This window comes from Dermacentor silvarum, chromosome 5 (genome assembly GCF_013339745.2).
Source record: "Dermacentor silvarum isolate Dsil-2018 chromosome 5, BIME_Dsil_1.4, whole genome shotgun sequence".
In the NCBI taxonomy this organism is placed as follows: domain Eukaryota; kingdom Metazoa; phylum Arthropoda; class Arachnida; order Ixodida; family Ixodidae; genus Dermacentor; species Dermacentor silvarum.
In genome coordinates, this window is record NC_051158.1 from 69,687,253 (window position 1) to 69,708,101 (window position 20,849).

The window sequence follows — 20,849 nt, forward strand, 5'->3', positions numbered from 1 at the left end:
GGTGGAGGTGCGGGGTATCGATCCCCGTACCTCGTACCCCGTACTTCGACCGATCCCCGATCCCAGTAACAATATGCTGGAAGCGCATGCGTGATTGACCATATTTAGCGGTGAGCGTTTCTCGCTCTCCGTTGGCCACTGCCCGAGCTCCTTCTAAGAGAAAAAAGAACTGAATGGGAAGCAGAGGTATACGTGCCACTTACCGGCTGTGAAAAAATGGTTTAACGTCTTGACAAAAGGTGCTCCGTTGTAGTTTCCGAACGGCGGCCTTCGAGCACCTGGAAACCCCCGTGAGTGCGACACAGCCTGCCCGGACGTAACAGTGTAATGTTTACAAGCCGGCAAATTCATTCCCAGCGTAGAGCTGTACCAGCTCAATTGCTTCATTTAGCCGCGCACCACCACAATGCCTCTGACCCGGTCTTCTTCATACCAAACGGAGATATTAGAGCTACACGTGGTCGTTATTTTCTTTCGTCTATGTCAAAAAAACTGCTCATATATCGCAGTTTAGCTACCACAAACTTAAAATATCTTCAGGAAGCCAGCACTGTTACTGTTGACCCTACGCCCCACCCCATTCTAACACAACCCTTCCCCCCTCCAAGTCCTTATCAATAGAGATACATTTTTTATTTATTTTGCTTTCAGTAAAGACGTTCGCACTACCTTCTCCACCCTTCACCCACTTTTCTTAATGCAGAAAGTTGTTGACGATATCGGGGCGGTAAAATCTTTTTTGTTTATTTCGGGGGGTTACGTATCAAAACCACGATATTAATAATAGGCAAGCCGTAGGGGGAGATTCTCGAAATGATTTCATGCACGTGTACGTGTGCCCAAGGTACATTACATGGAGGTTTTTGTATTTCGACCCCATCGGAATGCGGCCACCATGGTCGGGATAAGATGGGCCCTCGGGCTTAGCAGCACCTCACCGATGCCACTAAGCAACCATGGTGGGTGGGCCGTAAAATAAAACACACTGTTTGTTTCCTTCTTTTATTGGCGGGATCAGTGTGAAGGTGGGTTAGCTGTAGCATGCAGAGGCTACTTCGACTCGCCTGAAAAGAAGAAGAAAACACATGGGTGATCTAAGGTTTGTTCGTATATTCTGCATCGTTTTTTTTTTTGTCACTTTTGAGTCCATGCTGAACTATTTGCTACATTATACGCCCATCAGGCAATATTACATAAAAGGAACATAAATACCAACTTCAAAATTAAGAATTCGCGCTACTAATAAAATATTGTGGTTCTACCATTCCCCCAGTTTCCACTTTGTCATATGTATCACAATTGTCATAAAGAGCCCAAGAAATGAAACATGGATCTGCGTTTACTCTAAGACATACATAAAATAGTCTTGAGAACTGCGGCGCCACTAAAAGTTCAAAAAGCAACGTTAGTTCTACATGAATACAAAGCCTCTATATGTTGCAGCAAATCTAAATGTAAAATAGAAATCCGCAATCGCACAGTTATCATAATGAAAATCTGATTACATGGTATGTGGCATCACTACCTCAATTACTGCCTCAATTTCTTCCTGAAATAAAATAGTTATATATATATATATATATATATATATATATAACTTTATTTTCCCACTTTGGTTCCTTGGTATATTTTATGTAACATTCGCACAGAATTTCATATTTCTTTAAAGCACCTGTTGAATTACTGCTGCAAAGTTTTATTTCCCATACGCGATACTCACAGATTTGAGTTACTGGTTTGCTTAGAATGCCGCCGCCAGGAACTTTTCCAAGAACGACCGACAGAGTTCTCGCAATATCGCACAAAAGGTTGCTGACTGTCTGGTCTGGTGGGGTGGTGAACAAGTCCTTGACGATGCACTGTTATGGATAAAATAACACGAAACGGAAACAAAATTAGGTTTCTCACTGTTCTTTTATTTCGCACAGTTAAATCCACGCGCATTGTGACACGTCAAGTAAAAAACACGTTCAACACTATTCCCACGTCAGGCTTATATTAAGCATCTGCCAGCATCCAGCTGCCCGAGAGCCAACGCATGTGTTTGCAACAGGCGTTAGCACAAGCTCCAAAGACCTGATCATTTTAGTTAATGTACCTCTGCTGCTATAGACCTTGCGCAGTTTGTGCGTTTTAAAGTTTGCATTACGTTACATTTGATGTCGGTGGAAGAAGATAATGCCTCAGTTCCTTCACTAGTAAGTGATAACGTAATTACTGCATCGTATTGGTGCTCTGTATACTTCCTATACCGACTGCAGTATATCGAATTCACTTGATTGCTATGTGCAAAACATATGCAACCAAGGAAATCCTGCTTGACTATGATAGAATCCAATTTCCTAAGTTTTTTTGTTTTTTTTGTTTTTGTACGCATATCTGGCCGCCGACAACACCAGAACAGTTCACGCTTTATTGCGATTTGATGTGGTGTTATTTCACATTATTGTATTGTAAGCGCTTCAGAAATAAAAGCCTCAAGAACAAGCAATGTGATCGCATATTCTCATTGGTTAACTGTTTTTCAGCAAAGTGTAGAAATTGTTTGTATGCAAAGTTAAAGAAAACAACTTTGTTTTTGGAAGAACTTTCAGCCGCAGATCACAAAACGCTGTCTAAAAATGCCTTAGGCAAGCTAGCCAGAACTTTGCAATAAAACTTATGCAAATACTTTAAGGTACTGTTCCCTCCTGGGCGCTATTGTCTTGGAGTGCGCGCTAAAATAACATCACATAATTATTTAGGGAGGCTCCACGTCCACACGCTGTACACATAAAAACAAGCTATCGACACTTGCGACAAAAACATGTTCACGGTAAAAATCGGGGGATAACAGAAATGTGGCTATTTCAATGGATGAGTAAGTACACGTTGACTATCTCTGTACGCAGTGTTTCTGTCGTTACCGCCAGGCTTCCGTCGTCTGCTTTCGTAGCTCTCGAGACCAACAAGCGCACACTTATGTCTTAGGTCAATTAATGCGCTGATGGCTAGCCGACAGGACGGTAACAAACACGCTGCAATGTATATTCATTCCACCTGCACTTACCCCAACTGTCTTGACAAGGGATTCTACAATGGAAGTCTGAAAATGGAAAAGGAACGATTGTAAATGAAGCAAGCAACATTCACTGTACACGCTGTTATGCACGGATTCAGTCGGAAGCTATCGACTAAATACTAATATTGGAAGTTGCAGTCAGCTGTCATGATAATCGACACCAATATATCTAGACAATTTCGGGGTCACTGACAAGACTGAAATCCGTGAAGTGCTTTTATAGATCAGAGGCATCCGTCAGCGCTGATTATTACTGCGTTAGCTGCTATGGGCTCAATCCAATGGCCGTTTCGGTTGGCGATGTTGTCCGCCGCCGCCGCCGCCACCGGTGCACCGGGGGAATGAGAAAGAAATACCTAGTCCTCGCCGTCATCGAACCCGAGCCTTCTGCGCGGCCGTCAGCTACTCTACCACTGTGCCATGCAAGCGTTTGCTAGCTGCTGCGGTAAAATGTCCCATACAGGCGCCCTAGCACGCAAGGAGTCACACGATGTGAGAACCGCGCCCCGTAGCGTCGATACGTGCTAACTTTGCATTGCCGCTGCGTTGTATTCCACCAGATGTCAGGACAGGTAGCAGTTGCATTGTATCATGTCAGATATCAAGGGATGTGACATGAGCGCTGCGTAGTCTCGATACCTTTGTTTACTCTTCGGCACACGTTATGGCTCCTCCTCACAAGGTACGAACTGCTCCTGAATAAGCGAATCTAGAGCTACGCAGGTGGCTACAACCAGGCAACGTCGGGCTCAGCAGACCACTGCGCAGAGAGCAGCACAAGCCGCAGCTCGCCGTCGACGCCGGGCGGACAGTTCAGCGCGTTTTGGTAACAACGCCGCAAAGAGACGGTCGTCTATGGAGCCGCTTCTCTTAGCTTAAGCTATGAGTGCTGCGTGGGGCGGGCAGGCCTGTGACTTTCTTTAGTATTCGGTATATTTTATTTTTCAGCCTTAACAAAGTTTTATATTTCTTTATTTTTATTTCTGCATTCATTTTTAGATACTGCAATACCATGCAGGGATTTTAGCACGGTGGCAATTCATTTCGGGAGAAGTAAAAATGAAAACGTTCTGGCAGGTATACAATATTTAACAAATTTCAAACTCAAATATGGAAAGAAAATATAATTAGGAACACGGAACTGCACAAGTTTAAATGTTACCCTTTATAAAATATCTAATGCTACAAAAATAAAATGCAAGAAAACAAGAAAATAATTCAGTTGATCGTTAGTGATACAATAATGCAAATATTTTAGAGATAACTGTAATAGTCAAACTAAGAACAATATCAATGTTATAATGAACAATGGCAAAACGTGAAGCTCAGTGAGATGTTTGAGACAAGTGGCAAACAATTCAAGAGATGGTTGTAGAACAACATCCGTAGAACAACTTGTAGAACATCAGACGATGCCAGTCTCGGATAGTGCTCGCAAAAAGAAACGAATTTTTAAAATACATGTTGCGTCATTGGGTGCAATAGGGAGATTCTGACGTTTCCTTGTGGCATAACGTGAAGAGAAAGACAATAATTTATTGAGGTCTATACTATAGCATCAGTTAATTATTTGATGTAAACGTTTTAGACGACGAACTCTATTTCTTTCACTTATGGGCGGAAGATTTGCTCTCGCTAGCAGTGCACTTACACATGTTTGACCGTAACCGTTATAGATAAAATGGGCAGCTTTTTTTAAGTTTGCAATCTTGTTTAAATTAGTCAACGCAAACGGATCCCAAATAATTACCGCGGAATAAAGTTTTAGTAGTACTGCGGATTTGTAGGCCAGCAAGGAAACACTAGGAGTGAAGTGCTTGAGAGCCCTCCTTATGGTTCATAAGCCAACAATGCAAAGCCACTTGCAGGTGTAAGCAAGCATTTTCTTACAAAGTCATGTGTTCATTCCAAAGTAGCACTCCCCTAATACAACACTTAGATTAAATAATCAGAAAAGTTAGCTTAGCTTGCACTAGTGGTGCAAGGCTAAAGAAACAGCGGAGCTGATCGGCACTTAGCACTACCAAGTCATCCCCAGCAATTTCCAGAATTTATTGATTATTGATGGATTATTGATTACCTATTGATTGGCTATCGATTGCATGTCGCAAGGTACTGGCCACGTAATTGCGCTAGGCTAAGCACTATAAAGTCATCCCCAGCATTTCCCAGAATTTAGTGATTATTGATCGATTATCAATTACCTATTGATTGGCTATCGCAAGGTATTGGTCACGTATTTGGGCTAGGCCTAAACACCTTCGCTAGTTCACAGGAGTATGTGCCATTGCGCCTGCCCTCTTTCTGTACTACCGCCAGGATCGGCCCATATTTTCTGTTCGCGACACACGGACTGAAGGTCGCCTTAAACAGCTCCGCTGTTAAAATTGTGTGGGATACATTACAACTGATATAATTATATACCACCAGGCATCATTACATCATTACATTATATCATTACCAGTTTTCCATTCCAATGCACTCCGGTAGAACCACTAATCCCCACGAGTGTGTTTACTTAAGCAGCTTTTTATACTCGTTTTTCAAAGCCCATAGTAACACACAAGCAATACTCACGTCAATTGTCGTTCCATTTTTGCAAAGCTTGAGCGTATCGTCGACGCACTGCAAAAAAGAACAGATTAAACTAAACAGCGGAATAAACAGGCAGGTTTCCTTAATGATCACATGTACGTGTACACCACCAGTGGCCCTCAACAAAATATTGTGATGTGAATGCGACGAGTCTTTAATACCGGAGGAATCACTTTGTAGTCTACACCTAAGTGTGAACTTGAACAGACAGGTAGGTTGCACAGGGTCCTCGAAGCAAAGGTAATGGAACAGTATTGTCTATTACCAACGAATATTTCACCTCTGGCTCCCTTTCTACTCAATTGAGTATCTTGCCATAGTATAGCAGGTGAGAAGCATGCGGACAGTCAGAAGGAGAAAAACAGAAACGGATAAGCCCCGCTACCAATTGAAGTTTGTTCTGAGTGAAAAGAAAATCTGTGTGTGCAGAAAAGTGTGTGCATGGCCATCTTACATAAAAAAGCACTAACAAGAACGTGAGGTCATGCGATTTGGAATCACAAATATTACTTCAAAAAAGCAAATTTACCGCGCACAAATAAATAGACGTATTACTCGCGCATTTATCACTATAATATTTTGAATACGGAGCGTCTACAGGGTTTCCTTTGAGGCTCCATTCGTGCAGCTGCCCAGAATTTATAACCACTAAATCACGGTTAACTTTTTGTATAAATATTCATTTCGGCTCCAAATCAACTTGAGTTGATAGTGGTGTGTTTTCTTGTCTGTTGTCTTGTTCTTGTCCGCACTCTTCGTGCCAGTTATGCCGTGGCATCTAAGCAAACTCATTTGATCAACAATGAGATTTCCTGGGCACCTTGCCTTTATTCTATTTCAAAATTAGCTCGGAAGGAATACATTATAGATTAATCATGCTTATAAATTTGAATGCATGCTGTGCTGTATGGAAGTAGTTTAGGCATATTGTTGCTAGCAGATTTTGTGAAAATTGACACTACGTTGATCAAGATCTGTAATTTGGAGGTTAAGAAGCGCGAGAACAAGTTAAGGACTGCACAAAGAGCGATGGAGCGAAAAATGTTAGGCCTAACGTTGAGAGACAGGAAGAAAGCGGCGTGGATCACACAGCGAACGTGGAGAGCCCATATTCGAATTGACATTAAAACAAAAAAATGGAGCTGGGCAGGCCATGTAACGCGTAGGATGGATAACCGGTGGACCAAGCGCAGTTGAGGACGGCAGACAACTAGGTGAGGTGATGAAGTTAGGAAACTTGCAGGCGCAAGTTGGAATCAGCTAGCGCAAGACAGGGATTTTTGGAGATCGCCGGGAAAGGCCTTCGTCCTGCAGTGGACATAAATATACGCTGATGATGATGATCTAGACCTTTCCTCACGACGACACAAACGAGAACAGAAACCGTGAAGTGATATTCGAATACCGCCAGTCTGCATTAAAATCTTACGTGCAGCATCAAAATGCCAACCGAACACATGATTCCACAACTTCGCCTTTTTCCTTAGGCGAATAAAAGTGGTTCATACGACAAAGGACATCATCACATTCTTACTTTCTTCATATGTATGAATTTTCTGCGCTCAGCATTTATCCAAAGTAATAAATTATCAAATAAGCTTTCACGTTAGTAACATACGATATGGTAATAAGAGGCGACGTCGAAAGCAATTGCATCTTAAAATGTGTCTTCAGTTCTCAGGGGATTACTAAGCATCGTCCGGTATTATCGGCTCTTTTTTAACGAAAATCATCAGCGCTTTCTTCTTACAGAATAATTAACTGCGCAACAGTCAAGCATGCTCAACAGTTAACAATAGCAAAATAACTCACTCTTTCATGATTTTGAAGTCATTGAAACAATACTATTAAATATATATATATATATATATATATATATATATATATATATGCGTGCCTGTGTGTGTGTTTGTGTGTGTGCGTGTGTGTGAAGTCAAAATATTTTCGCTCAAAAAGTACACAACCAACGACTCAAGGCTTATTTACGAGGTGACCGATTCATTCCTGTCCCTAACTTTGCTGTGAACGTGCATGTATTGTTCGCAATACTGGTTTATTCACTTGCCATAAGCAACGTTTGATGCAAACATGTAAGGCCAAATATGGGTTTTTGTAATACTAATAGGTTTAAATCAAAATGTTTTCGTTATGTTATGTACTGTGTATATAGAGGCTATGTTGCAGCGACTTTTGTCGAGAGAGCGTTTTTTTATTTTCACCTACCTTAGCTGTAATTGTGCACTATTACTTAAAAATGTGAGAAGACAGCTAAACTTACTTTTCCAAGGCTGTTAGGAACGGTAATTTTTATATCTCCGTAGCAGACGTTGTCCTTAATATCTTTGCTTGCAAGCGGAGAAAGCAGGTCCAATCCATTCAATACTGTGCCCACTGAAAATAGAGAAAGTAGCTCTAAACTTTGTAGAGAAAAAGCACATGAAAGAAAAAAAGCTAGCCTAGTCATCACAACCCACTGAAGCGCCTACTGACGCCGGTCGCTAAAAAGCTTCTTGCTTAGCTGGCACCACATGTAAGATAACCACATTAACAGTTTGCACCTAATGATAATGCTATGCCAAGCAATTTTGGATACCTCGAAATTTTCTCTTTTGACTTGTTGCGAAGTGCAGAAAAATTTCAACTACTAACAATACAGCCGCTCGACTATGGATCGAGTGTCCCCATGCAAAACATTCAATGTTCTCCAGTACTTCGGAAAAAGCACACAGGGATGAGAAAAGGGTGAGGCAGTCGTTTCTCTTTGGTTTTCTCTCTCTTTGTTTCTTTTGTGCGCTTTCGCTTTTGCGCCCATTTTTGCGTCAACCACCGCAGATCTGCTGCAAATAAGAGCTCACCACGCAGTCCTAGTTCCCGTCTCTTTCTGACGATTCTCTTTTCCCAGTGTTTATTCCTCTTAGAAACTTCGTCCTGAGCTACTTATCACTTATTTCCCAAAGATGTCGTAGGTCAGTTTTCAAGACGTAGATAGGTTCGTGGGCGCAAGAGTTCATGAAGAGCAGGAATAGCATTCTCCCCGTAGTGGATATCGTAATACCTGGGGCCCTATGACATAAACTTAGTCCAATCGGTTTCTATTTCAATGTATTAACATAACATTTACTTAACCGCCTAACGCATGCATCGGTCGGTGACCCGCAGTGTTAGTTTGAACCACCCAATCAGATGCTCTGCTCGCCTATATGAGGTCACTTTATTTGCCTTCAAGACAGATATCATTGCCTACATTGACATATTTTTCTTATCTAATTGGCTGACTGGTGGTGAGGAGCACAGAGACAGGGGAGATGGTTTCGTTGGGGCTGAACTAGCGCCGAGAAAATAGATAACTGGATGCCGAGGGTGATGCCGGTGTGTAGGATTGGCCCACTTCACCTAGTCTTCACCTGGTGGCTGGTCGAAAATCACGGCGGCGTCCAACGGAAGGGGAAACATGCCGCTAAAATGGATTCCTTAGCGAATAACAGTTTGAAGAGCGATGTCGTATTTGTACTGAAAGGGCTCGACAAGGTTATACTGCCACGTTCATTCGTTTATTATATGCAAAAAAAAATCACTTATCTCCGACAGCTCCTAGTAGCCACTGCCAGTGCAATCGATGGGCAGACGTCTTCTATTCCTTTCGGAACAGAGCAGAATACGGCTATTCCGAGTAAATTTTCATTTTTTTCTGCATAACAATGTGTCTTCAATGCGCACACGTCATTTTGATGTGGTGAGTTTGCGCGGTTTCTGTGACGTCATGCGACAGACAGGCGAAGTGGGCCCTGCCCGAAAGCTTTTGACCAATACCGGAGGGCTAATGTGAAAAGTTGTTTGGAATCAGAAATAATATTTTTTTGTTTGGTATATTCATGCACCATCAGTGCGCACACGCCATATGAGAAGGGTATTTGGGTATTTTTCGCCGTTTTCGCGACGTCGTCTGAGAGACCGGCAAAATGAGGTTAGACCGAAAATGTTTGACCAGTCATGGAGGGCTGATTGCATAAATAAAATAGAAACATGTTGGAATACATGTACGTTATAGCACCTAGATCAACAACACGAAATTGATGCCATGTTTCCTTAGATCACTGCGCCTTATCGATCCCTCGTAGCAGAGCTGGCTGGATAAAGCTTTCATCGGAAGAGAAGTCCGCGCGCCCAGGGAGAACATGGCTCCACAAAATAAACTATTCATGACCGACGTCCTATAAAATTCCTTATGATGGTGAGTAAAGAATACTGAAATTAATTTACTTCGCAGTCGTGACTCATTGCTTAAGCATGAAATGGACTCCATCGCCGAAACACAGCAAACCTGATCGGTGGCGTGACAGACGCAAAATTTGCTATTACTACAACTTCTCAGTCACGAGTGAGGAGCGCAAAATAGCCGACAAAGGCTTATTGCAATATATTGCGTCTTTTTTTGCCGGTGTCGTATTAATACCAGAACTCCCCATATCAAGTCTTTATATGGACAAGAAGGCACTTCGTAAGTTGAAAGTTGAAATCTCTAGCTTTTAAGAAATAAAACACATTTTCGTATACTTCGAGTGCTCACTATGCAACACGCTGCGCATCCAGTTTTCTACGCTGGATGCCACCATTGTTGTACTTTTTTTTTCGGAAGACCACTCCAGGCATCCTCAAAAGAAGCGTACTTTTCAAGTTACAATAATATCGCTTAAGACAACTACTTATCATTCTAAATTTCTGATAAAATATACAGCCTATTTATGATGACGTGCATGAGGCCCTCCAAAATCAGTATGGGCTGTTACCAGCGACATTTCGTCGTTCGTACATGGCTCTGGCATATGGTAATTACAGTAACAGAGCATGACTCACGGCGATCACAACGAAACAGACGAAGAGCTCTTTATTTTCTTTTGTTCGTTGTGTCCCATGCGATGTACTATATTTTAATTCAATATGTACCAATCGGTCCATGTTGGTATTATATTGCTGATATATCCAATTTGCTACGTAGTTGCCAATTATTATAGCGAAGCTATGCATCGCAAAACTGTTCGAGTATTTACAATATGCCAATATTCATGCGCGAGTCGGCGTTTTTATAGAAAAAGAGAAACAATTTTAACTTACAGCTTGGCACGAGTTTGCCGAGGAGGGCCACCAGCAGATCTTTCACGGTGACCAGGGCTTTTACTAGACTCAAGTTCCTAACAACGCCGCTAACGGTGCACTGAAAGAAAAAAAATGGCCAGTCCTTGACAACACTATCACTGTGCTGTTTGAAAATACAGTTAGTGCACCTAGTTATCAATGCGCAACTACGACGCTCCCCTTATTTATTCATGCTTATAATACAAGCGATCGTGTTGCCAGGATGACTATGGTAACGGTAGTTCTCGCAAAGTATTGCTACCATTTAATGACAACCGCGCATGTTCTGTTCTCTTTTATTACAAGAAAATAATTATTCGCCTGGGAGGGTGAGTAGCATTTGCGCTATACTTGGCAGCAAAAGCCGAATTTTCGACTCCTGGAACCGGCAGCAGCACAGTATAGGCGGCGGTACACTGCGAATCATGTATATATATATATATATATATATATATATATATATATATATATGCCCCTGGAAAAAAACGCTTGGTTGAAGTTATTTCGATTACTTGTACCACCACTGTCAAAGACTGAGTTGAAGCTGCGTGCGTGAAATGCAACGGAATATTGGAATCTCTTGATTCTTGCCTTGTGTTCTTATGCCCATAATTTTTTTTTTTGAAATAGCTGCAGTTCTCACAATGCTTTCTTCTTATTACAGCAATGATCGCAACACCCTAAATGTGCTAGAAAACTAGGAGCATTCACAGATGAACTTATTGAAACTGTATCAGACTTACGTTTGCCAAAGATAAGACGCCTTCAGTGAGAGTCTGCAAAAACAAGGTTCTACATGAGAAAAGGCTGCAATAGCAAAAACGAATTGCAATAGTAATTATAGCTAACGCTTCTTCAGAAATTTCTAGAATTTCGCTTACCTGGACACTGTAGAATACGACTCGAAATACGTCCCATACTAAATTACCATACTGAATCTCCTTTAGGAACAGTTTACATAGGCAATGCAAAATGCGCATATTAAATAGGATTAGCAAGTTTGTAATCATAAGTTTACTCTAAATATGCGTGTAGAATATCTGCTTGTTTTAAGCTTAATATATTTGTGGTCATGGGAAGTGCAGCGTCCGCAAACACAATTGCCGCAAACTGTGCTTTTAAGCATTAAACGTAGCATAAGCTTGCTACGTTGTGTCACTGTCTAGCTGCTATGACCGTATTATCAGCATTAGGAAAGCCTTGATTCTGTGCAATTACTGTAGCAGTCATGCGTCAAGTGTACGTACTGTCTTTCCCTTGCAGAGGTTGAGGTTATCTCCAAGGCACTGCAATAAACATCATCAATGTAAATATACCTCTGAACACTATGAAATGAAAATATGTTTATTTGTGTTACACCTTATAATAAACAATTCAGTGAGTTATTAAATTTCGCCAGAAGATGAATTAACACGACTCAAGTTAGGCGAGCACTCGTGGATGGGCACATTCGCGGTTTAAATGCATTTACATAAATATATAGAGCTTCTGAGTTGAAGTGGCACCGAGAGCTCGTAAAACACATAACTTCGGAAAGCCTTACGCAATATGGCACTTTTATAAAGCGGGCTGTCCAGTTATGAAAAAAAAGTTATTTCTTTGATGCTTGTTACTTCTCCAGAATTGCCATAATGTACGGGAGCCCCGCTTCCATATGCCTATGCGGAGACCGAATTAGTGGGTGAGTTGCTGTAGATTTGGCTGGTGAGCGTATAAAGTGCGCTCTACTTTCGGGCACTGCGCAGAATGACCAATTAGTTTCTGTAACGCTGTGCGTAATACTAATATTCCGAGTAAACATTTAGTCAGTCATAGTCACGAGAAAACAAAAAGGCTTCATCATCAACAGCGACGCCATATTTGTTGTTTTGTAAAACCTTTTTAATAAAATAACATAATTCGGACGGCTTCATAATATCCATGGCATCACTGTACTTCTCCATTCCTTTCATTAACCAACTTCGAATTATTCGCACTTTCTATAGAAATCATAGTATTTCGCTGTGCATGTACATTATGACATTACATGCACGTTAAGACATAACAGTCAGCTGACCCATATGTTACAATAAAGAGAGATGCTCTTCACCTCACCTCATCAATCTGGAGAATGTTTGGGAGCGTGATCTCTATACAGTTGTCCTCGTTGTATTCGCTTTCTGTCCCTGTGGTTGCGGTCGTGCCATCGTTTCGAGCTTCCGGCTTGGTTTCGCCTGCATATGTTGCGTCATCGTTGAAGAATGTTGGCTACGGCGTATCATCTTGTGCGCGAGATTGGATTTAAATTCGATATTAGCACATATTGAGCTTCTTGCCCACATTAAGGGACGATGGTAGGTTGTGTTTTTTTTGCAATTACGCTACTAAAGATATTGAATTTAACGACAAATTTTCGTAGTAGACTTGTGATTTGCTCCAAATAACATGCCCGATGGAGCACTAGAAATGCGTCTAAAGCTGCGCCGAAATTACTTCGACCTTCTAAAAATGGGTACGACTTCATAGAAATTTCACTCAACTTCTTTTAAAAAGCTAGAAACTTGCGAAAAGTGTCTTTTTTTAGCTTTCACAGTTGAAGTTGCGGCTTTATAAATGATTTCAAATTTTAAACGTTCACTGAAAACGGCATTGCTGACCGTTGGCGGCAGTGGGCTTCTCCGTACACCGATCGTTTGTTCCTCAAAGTATAGAAAATTTTAGATACAAAGAGTTGTCGTATTCACAACCTACAGTCAGAATACATGGATGCCTCGATGCTCATCATATTTAAAGAAAAACTGGAGGTTCTTTAGAGTATGCTGTTCTAGTGTATGGTGTTCTACAATATGGAAAGAACGTTTTCAGCCAGCGCTCACGATCCAGCGCTCACGAGGCGCATGAGGTGTTCTACTGTATGGTGTTCTACAATATGGGAAGAACGTTTTTCAGCCAGCGCTCACGAGGCGCATGAGGGCGTCGTTGAAAAGCCAAGTGTAAAATCATTGCATTCTACCGGTGCTTACATATGGGGCAGAAACTAGGAGGTTAACAAAGAAGCTCGAGAACAAGTTAAGGACCGCACAAAGAGCGATGGAACGAAAAATGTTAGGCCTAACGTTAAGAGCCAGGAGGAGAGCGGTGTGGATCAGAGAACAAACTGGGATAGCCGATATTATAGTTGACATTAAGCGGAGCAAATGGAGCTGGGCAGGCCATGTAATGCCGAGCCTCAAGAAGGTCTGTGATGTCTCGCCTATTTACTCAAAAGCAACGCAAAACGAAAAGCTTGAGCAACAGCCAGGAGGAATTTTACAAAAGAATTCGTGGTAAACGATTCTAGAAATTTTGTCCCTCGTGTAATTTAGACTCGACTGTTAACAAGTGACATTAAATTAACAAGTTAACATTAAATGCCACTTTTGGAAAACATTAGTCTCACTCACAAGCAGAAAATTATCACTTCAGTGAAAAGACTGTTGCTACGATATTTTGCTCATTTGTGGTAATTTGTCTTATGCATATTAAACTAGCCAAATTATGTTCATCAGAAAATATATTGAACAAAATATTTTCCATGGTGAACCACATTGTACAGATCGCTCAACGATTTATGCTTTAATGATATTGAATGTTATTCGATCAAACTATAAAGACTGATAGATATAAACAGTTACAATTCCACCACTTCTTAATGTGTAAATTTCAAAACGTCCATTGCTATGCATGTGCGCATTTTATAAACATTATATGGTGAGAAAGCTGAAAACAGAATCGTTCATATTTTGTGTGAGCTTATCATTCAACTTTAAACTTCAGAGGCTGCTCTTGTGATTAAAAGCGATATAAAGAAGTGATGTGCACAATGCCGAGCGGCTTTCCCATGTAGCCGGAAATGTGTACACGTCACCAATAATATGCATAATCCTGCCCCACCCCAGCCCTCAACCCTCTTGAAATATAAAGATATTGTCACATATGGCTCTCCTCGTACAACACTCATTTAGCAAACAAATAAACGCAAACAACTGAGGTAACGTATTGCACATTTCATATAGCGTCTCTAAAAAAAGAAAAAAAAGCGCTTTGAATTTTTAAGCCTTTAATTATCCCACATACTTCAATTTTTGCACCACAGAACCCCAACATTCCTCTCATTCTTTCCCGTTCACTGGGAAAAGTTCCATACAAACCTTTCCAGGCGCTTCGCTGTAAAAGTAGTTCCTGATGTTTTTTCACAACCTGAAGAAAACGCGCCTTTTCACCAGTCATCAAATTTTTCAATAAAGGTCCCAAAAGGAAGCGAGTGATCGTGAATCTTAAAAAAGTAGACGTACCATTGTTAGCCTGAGTAACCACTGGAGCCGTGACAATGCAGAGCATGAGTAAGATTGTTGCGATGGACATGTTTCTACTGGAGTGAGGCAGTATGCACATGGTAGTCTGTTACTTCTTGTGCTTAATGCAAGCAGCGGCTGCTTATTTATACAGAAACGAGGATTATGCTTCAAGTTAAGTGTCGCACCTGAAAGCTGCGTACGCATGATCGTTCCCAATAGAGTTGCCAAAAAATGGTGATTCGTTATCATCGTCTTCGTCATTACCGTGTAAATGATGATGGAAGACAGGTAATGTCAAGTCAGTAGTGTGATTACCTACCTTCCAGGCAACGTGAGCAATCCGCCACAAAAATATAGAGCACCGTTGAAGTTTAGAGGAAAAAGTTAATTACCCTTGTGAATGCTGGGATGAACCGCGGCAACTGCTTCATGGCTTTGAAGCCATGCATCCAACATTTTCCCTGAATGGTGATCGGACATGTTTTAGTTGTTTGTACCAGGGGAGGGCAAGTGCTTCCCTCAAGGTTGCTGGAGAGTTCAATCAACATGTTGTATGTATGTGCAGCGCTTGAGCACGTGAGGTATACGGCACGTGATCAGGATGTTCGCATTGGCTAGAGTGTTGATCTCTTATAGCTCGCTTCTAAAAGAAAACATTCATTGCGAACACACAACAGGGACAGCTCTTTCTTTTGTTTTTCACTTTGGGGTGATGGATAGGTAGAGAAAGAACGCCTAGGGTGTCTTTCCTCATTATTAGTTTACCTCATAAATTTTTGAAGGTTTACGTAAGCTTTACTGTCACGAAACCATTTCTATGCATTTTTCGAACAACCGAATTAAAATTATTGCCGAATACTAACATGTACTATTCCTTAAACTGAATGCGAAATATATAATTTTTACAGTGGGTATAGTGTACATGTGCTGGATTACTCAGTAATGCTCTCTTTAACATTTATACAAAATAGAGCGCTTAGCGACAAATATACCAATACAGTTGCACGAGGATTGGTGTGTGCTATAGAGTGCACAAAATTGAGCAGAAACTATCAAATATTTTCGAAGTAAGCCAAGCTTAAACTGTTTTGTTTTATACTTTGGCTCAGTGTTCCTCTATTTTTTTCTTTTTTTGTATAGTTGATGCGTCGTCAGGTTGGGGGGATGCTGTGCGGCACCACCTCGCCGTCCAGAGCAGGCATAACAGCAAGACGAGCGCCTGTGCGTATATATTTTGTCGCAAACTTGAGCTTAGAACTTGTCATTTATATTGCTATTCTACTACAACGAACACACATCACACCCTTTCCGCAGCCGACCCAGGCCTATCAGAAAGGTACTTCACTGGGTATAGCATGCTGATCTCGGAGGCGATGCATTACCACGTATTCATTTATTCTCGAAGCACTAGCTCTAGCAGCAACGTTTGGGGGAAAATAGCCCGCTCTCACTTTTTCATGTATATGGTGTATGCGCCATGACGCGCACGTCAGGCGTCTCAATGTGCCAGTTTACCCCAGGATAGGAATAACAAAGTTGTGCCTGTGACTAAATGCATGTGGCATGCATGTGTTTGGGTCTAAATGAGTGGCGAATCGTGCGGCAACATTGCGGGTGGCTTCGTGGGTGGAAATGTCATCATCGGGTATGTTATATTTGGTGTAACAGCTTGTATAAAGCCCGTTCTGATGACATGGTAATCCGTAAACACTAGGTACCAATACGCAGCGGTTGTATAATCTCTCAGTCAGAAGTCGAGCTGCATCAAACCAAGACAAATCTCAGGGAGGCAGGCCAAAAATTCGGCTCACCAAAAATATAAAGCAATGTTTTCGGAAATTTTTGGGGAAAGAATAGGGCAATACCAAAAGCAAACCTGTCTACACGAACCTTTTCAGTTTTATAAACAGCAACAACGTTTACAAATTCATTTATGCCCAAGGCCTGATACCATGTCTTTTTTTGCTCTTTCTTAATTCTTTCTTAATAAAAATTTTAGATAACCCAATATGTCGTGGGGAAAAAAGGCGATAAGTTGTAGCTAATGAACAAGAGACACAATTATTATAACAAAGATCGAGGATCATTGTCGAAAACGCACAATACATTTTTTACAGAAAATATTGAAAAGGTAAGAAAAGAAAAAATAAACCGCCAAGAAATCACCTGAGGACTTCAGCACACTCTCTGAGATTACTAAAAAAAATGTGGTTGATCCCTCTTATATAGGAATCGGTATAGAACACGAAAGTGAAACGTGTCTTCACAGAAGTAATGTTTATTGCACATTGATATATAATGTCTATTGGTGTTTTGTGGCTAAAGCGCCCTTAGGCGTTGATGCACCCACGCTGACGCCTGGTGGCACGTCTCCTCCATCACGACTACCAACGTCGATGACCATGAGCAACCGTCGTGCATATGGAAGCTGCACTACGCTGCACACGCTAGCACAACGCGAAAGACGAAGCACGTAACTGAATCGTCACCGAGTCAAATCAGCGCGTATAGCGCGTCGTAATTGCAGCCTCCGCGATCAACTTCAGACACAATTTCAGAGCTAATTGCGGAGGCCACGCTCCGCTGTGCTGAGTACGGTGAACGCCACCTAGTAGTGCTTCTGCGAGAACGCGTTGGTAGTGCTTCTTGATGCCAGCGTCCCTTCGAATGCTGGCATCGAGGCGTCGTAGTGCTGAGACCACCGAAGCGTTCACTGTCGGTGCGCGTTAGTGTCATAATGCAGTACTTCTCTTTTCTGCTCGTAGGCGGCGGCACCACCCCGAGCAAGAGCGCGGGTACACGGAGGAGTGTTAGATATATAAGGCGCGTCTGTGTAGCTCTCTGCAAATGCGTTTGTGGCGCAATGGGTTAAACGCTCGGCGATCTATCGTCGCGGACCGAGAGGTCGTGGGTTCGATTTCCAAATTTTGCATGTTTGTGGAACTTTTTCTTCTCATTTCTTTCTTTGTATTATGTTCGTGTATGTTCGTGTGACGTATTTCCGTGACGGAAATACGTCAGTGAAGTCTTGGTGGACCCCGGCATAAAACACTTTCGTGTTAAAAAGTCTAGAACGACCTTGCTAAACCGCACGCTCAATTTAAGAAAATTATTCTATCGCACGCTCATGCGTCTCGTGCTCATCGTGTTACTGATAGAGGTCATCGTGATCAGCACCCAAGAGCGATATGCAAAGAATATATTAGGGGGAAGGTACATCTACATGAATTAGCATATTCCTGTTTACTGGTCTTTATTGAGCCCTCCGGCAGGGGTTCAGCCATTGTGAAGGCGCTATTATGGAAGGATCCGCTCCTGGGACGCCGGCCATCGGACTCACATTTGTCTTTGAATTAGCGGGACAGACGCGGACCTGAGTACTTTCCGGTATAGATTGATACTAGTAGTCCCCACCATTATACTAGGGTGGGACTAGTACCATTAATGTAGGTCATCATAGTTGCCTGACCTATGTATGGCTGTTTCATACTACTAATGTGAAGCCTTCTTCGTATACAGTCGCTTTTTTACAGGCGGCCCTGCAGGTGGGCCTGTAGGTGGGCCGTCAGGTGGGCCGTCAGATGGACGGGTGGACGGGTGAGCGGGGATGTTGTGTATATCGCCGTGTTCGCAGACCCATCTCGGTGACAGTGCAGTCAAAAATTATGTGCCACCGGGGGTGACTGGATATGCGCACGGGATATGTACACAAGGCATGTACAATGTGTAAGTGCACTGTCGACATTGGGTATGTGACCCAGGGCCCACAGAGAATGGGCGACTGTATTTTAGATTGCTTTTAATGTTGTATATTGCATTGCAAGCCTTACGTGAAATTTGTGATAAATATAAGCCCCTAAGCATATAATCTACATCTAACCATTCACTACTAAAAAGTTACATTATTCATGCAACCATGCTCTACAAATCATGAATGCTTTGCATTACGTAGACAACTGCAGTTGAGTCAATTTTTGTTCTTGCTTTGTGGTACTTACATAGGAATCATTGATTGGAAAAGAAATAATTCTAACTCTGTATTTTGATAATTTCTTAATTTAAGTCGCGAATATGAATCGGTTAATGCAAATTTCACTGCCGAAAACATTTTTTTATGTTCACGGAACTAAACTGATAAGACAATCAATATGGAATACCATAATTGTCCTGATCCCAAATGTTGAATGAGAAATTTTATTGAAATGATCTTTTGCGGCGTGTGTAATATATATAGACAACTTCTGTGGTGTATTGCACAAAATACAGCACGTAACGACCATTAAAATGAAGTATTTGCAGAAGGATTGCTACGTGCTCTCTCGGCGTATAAAATGCAGAAACCATTGAACATTATCGAAGTAAGAAAGCTTATATTATTTTGTGTCATACTTTGCTAGGCTTGGCGTTTTTTTTTTGTAATGTATTTGATGCTGCGCAAAACAATCACTCTGTAGAATAATGCACAAGGTGCCGTTGTCATTGCCTCTGATTTCAGAAACAGCTTATTATCTTCTCAGCCTGGCAATTTTCGAACCGCCAAGGATAAAGCTGAGCTTTTGAAGCCGAATTTCTTCCTATTGAACCTCAAGAAAATCTCTGTACGCTGAAAAACAGCCTGGCTCACCGATATCTGGGAAAAAAGCTGATATACTGTGTTTATACGAAAGAGATTATGCTTAACTGAATTACAGTTAAGCTAAACATCAGGCATGATTGCAAGCGGTAACAGATTTAGTTAAACGTGCTTTGATGTAGAGCATTTATAATAGTTCAATACAACTGACTGATGGTCTCTTGCTGCAAAAATACAGGTGCCATGGGCAATAATACAGATAATCTTTTAGGTCTTTTCGCGTATTCCATGTGCAAGTAGACGAAGTTCATAGTAGTTCACGTGTATCAGTTATAACGCAGCCGCAGTTAGCCTCTTCGAGCCGGGAAAGAAATCATCAGTGCAAACCTGCATTAGTGCAATTTTGCAACTGGGTTGCGAAATGCCACGTGGGCAAAAAGACCTAGTGTTTCATGTTCAAGCAGCGCTGCATTGTGAATCACGAGGATGACATCAGCTGCTACATTGCGGAGACAGCATATGTTGTCGGTGAAACGGAGGCGGCAGGTGTTGTGCAGCGACGTCGTCCCCCGTGAAGTATGACTGTGTTGTTGGCGACTATCAATGACAACACTTCTGCACTTTTAATGAACCTATGTATCGCGAGTCTATCTTAAATGTTTTCATGTAAAGTTGATTTAATCTAATTGAACTGTAATGAATGGGTAAATGCTGTGATGTTACGCTCCCAGCACAGCCGCGGTCGCTCTATGGCTATTTCTTTCTGTTGCGCAGCATGACTTGCCTGGTGCGATTACGAACTTTTGCACGAAGGTTTTGCACAATGATATCAAAATACTGTTGAAGCTACAACTCAGTTTCTGCTACGCGGTATTTCTTTTTCCTTTCTTTATAGTTGATTTTGACAATTGCCACATAACGTGTTCAAAATCCTCAAAATTGCCAGATCACGTGTTCAACATCGCCAGGTTTCAGGTTTGTAGAAGCCAGGTTTTGTTTCTACGTTCACTATTTTTTCGTTTACACATTCTTAACATTGCCGGCTCCACAGCCAACCTTCCAACCACTTGCACTACATTTTTATTATTGCCCAGAATTATGCGTGTATTAACTGCCAATGTTTTGTGGAATAGGTTGGCCTGATTCAGTGATTTTATGTTCTGACAAAGCC

The 20,849-nt window shown here is 41.7% G+C and overlaps 1 protein-coding gene across 2 annotated transcripts in view; it reads right to left on the reverse strand.

Moving 5' to 3' along the window:
- Positions 1-988: 988 nt before the first annotated feature.
- Positions 989-20,849, reverse strand: part of LOC119454164 (uncharacterized) — a 29,707-nt gene continuing 9,846 nt past the window's right edge. The window contains exons 1-10 of one of the 2 annotated variants that reach the window (XM_049667129.1): positions 15,498-15,624; positions 12,884-13,002; positions 12,037-12,075; positions 11,533-11,565; positions 10,769-10,868; positions 7,935-8,047; positions 5,639-5,686; positions 3,050-3,085; positions 1,721-1,859; positions 989-1,064 (exon numbers count right to left, since the gene is read on the reverse strand). In XM_049667129.1, the coding sequence (XP_049523086.1) occupies positions 1,051-1,064; positions 1,721-1,859; positions 3,050-3,085; positions 5,639-5,686; positions 7,935-8,047; positions 10,769-10,868; positions 11,533-11,565; positions 12,037-12,075; positions 12,884-13,002; positions 15,498-15,585 (729 nt within the window). In that variant the 5' untranslated portion in view covers positions 15,586-15,624 and the 3' untranslated portion in view covers positions 989-1,050. Of the gene's footprint in view, positions 1,065-1,720; positions 1,860-3,049; positions 3,086-5,638; positions 5,687-7,934; positions 8,048-10,768; positions 10,869-11,532; positions 11,566-12,036; positions 12,076-12,883; positions 13,003-15,497; positions 15,625-20,849 lie in introns of those variants that run through there. The other variant, XM_049667130.1, reaches the window with a different exon arrangement.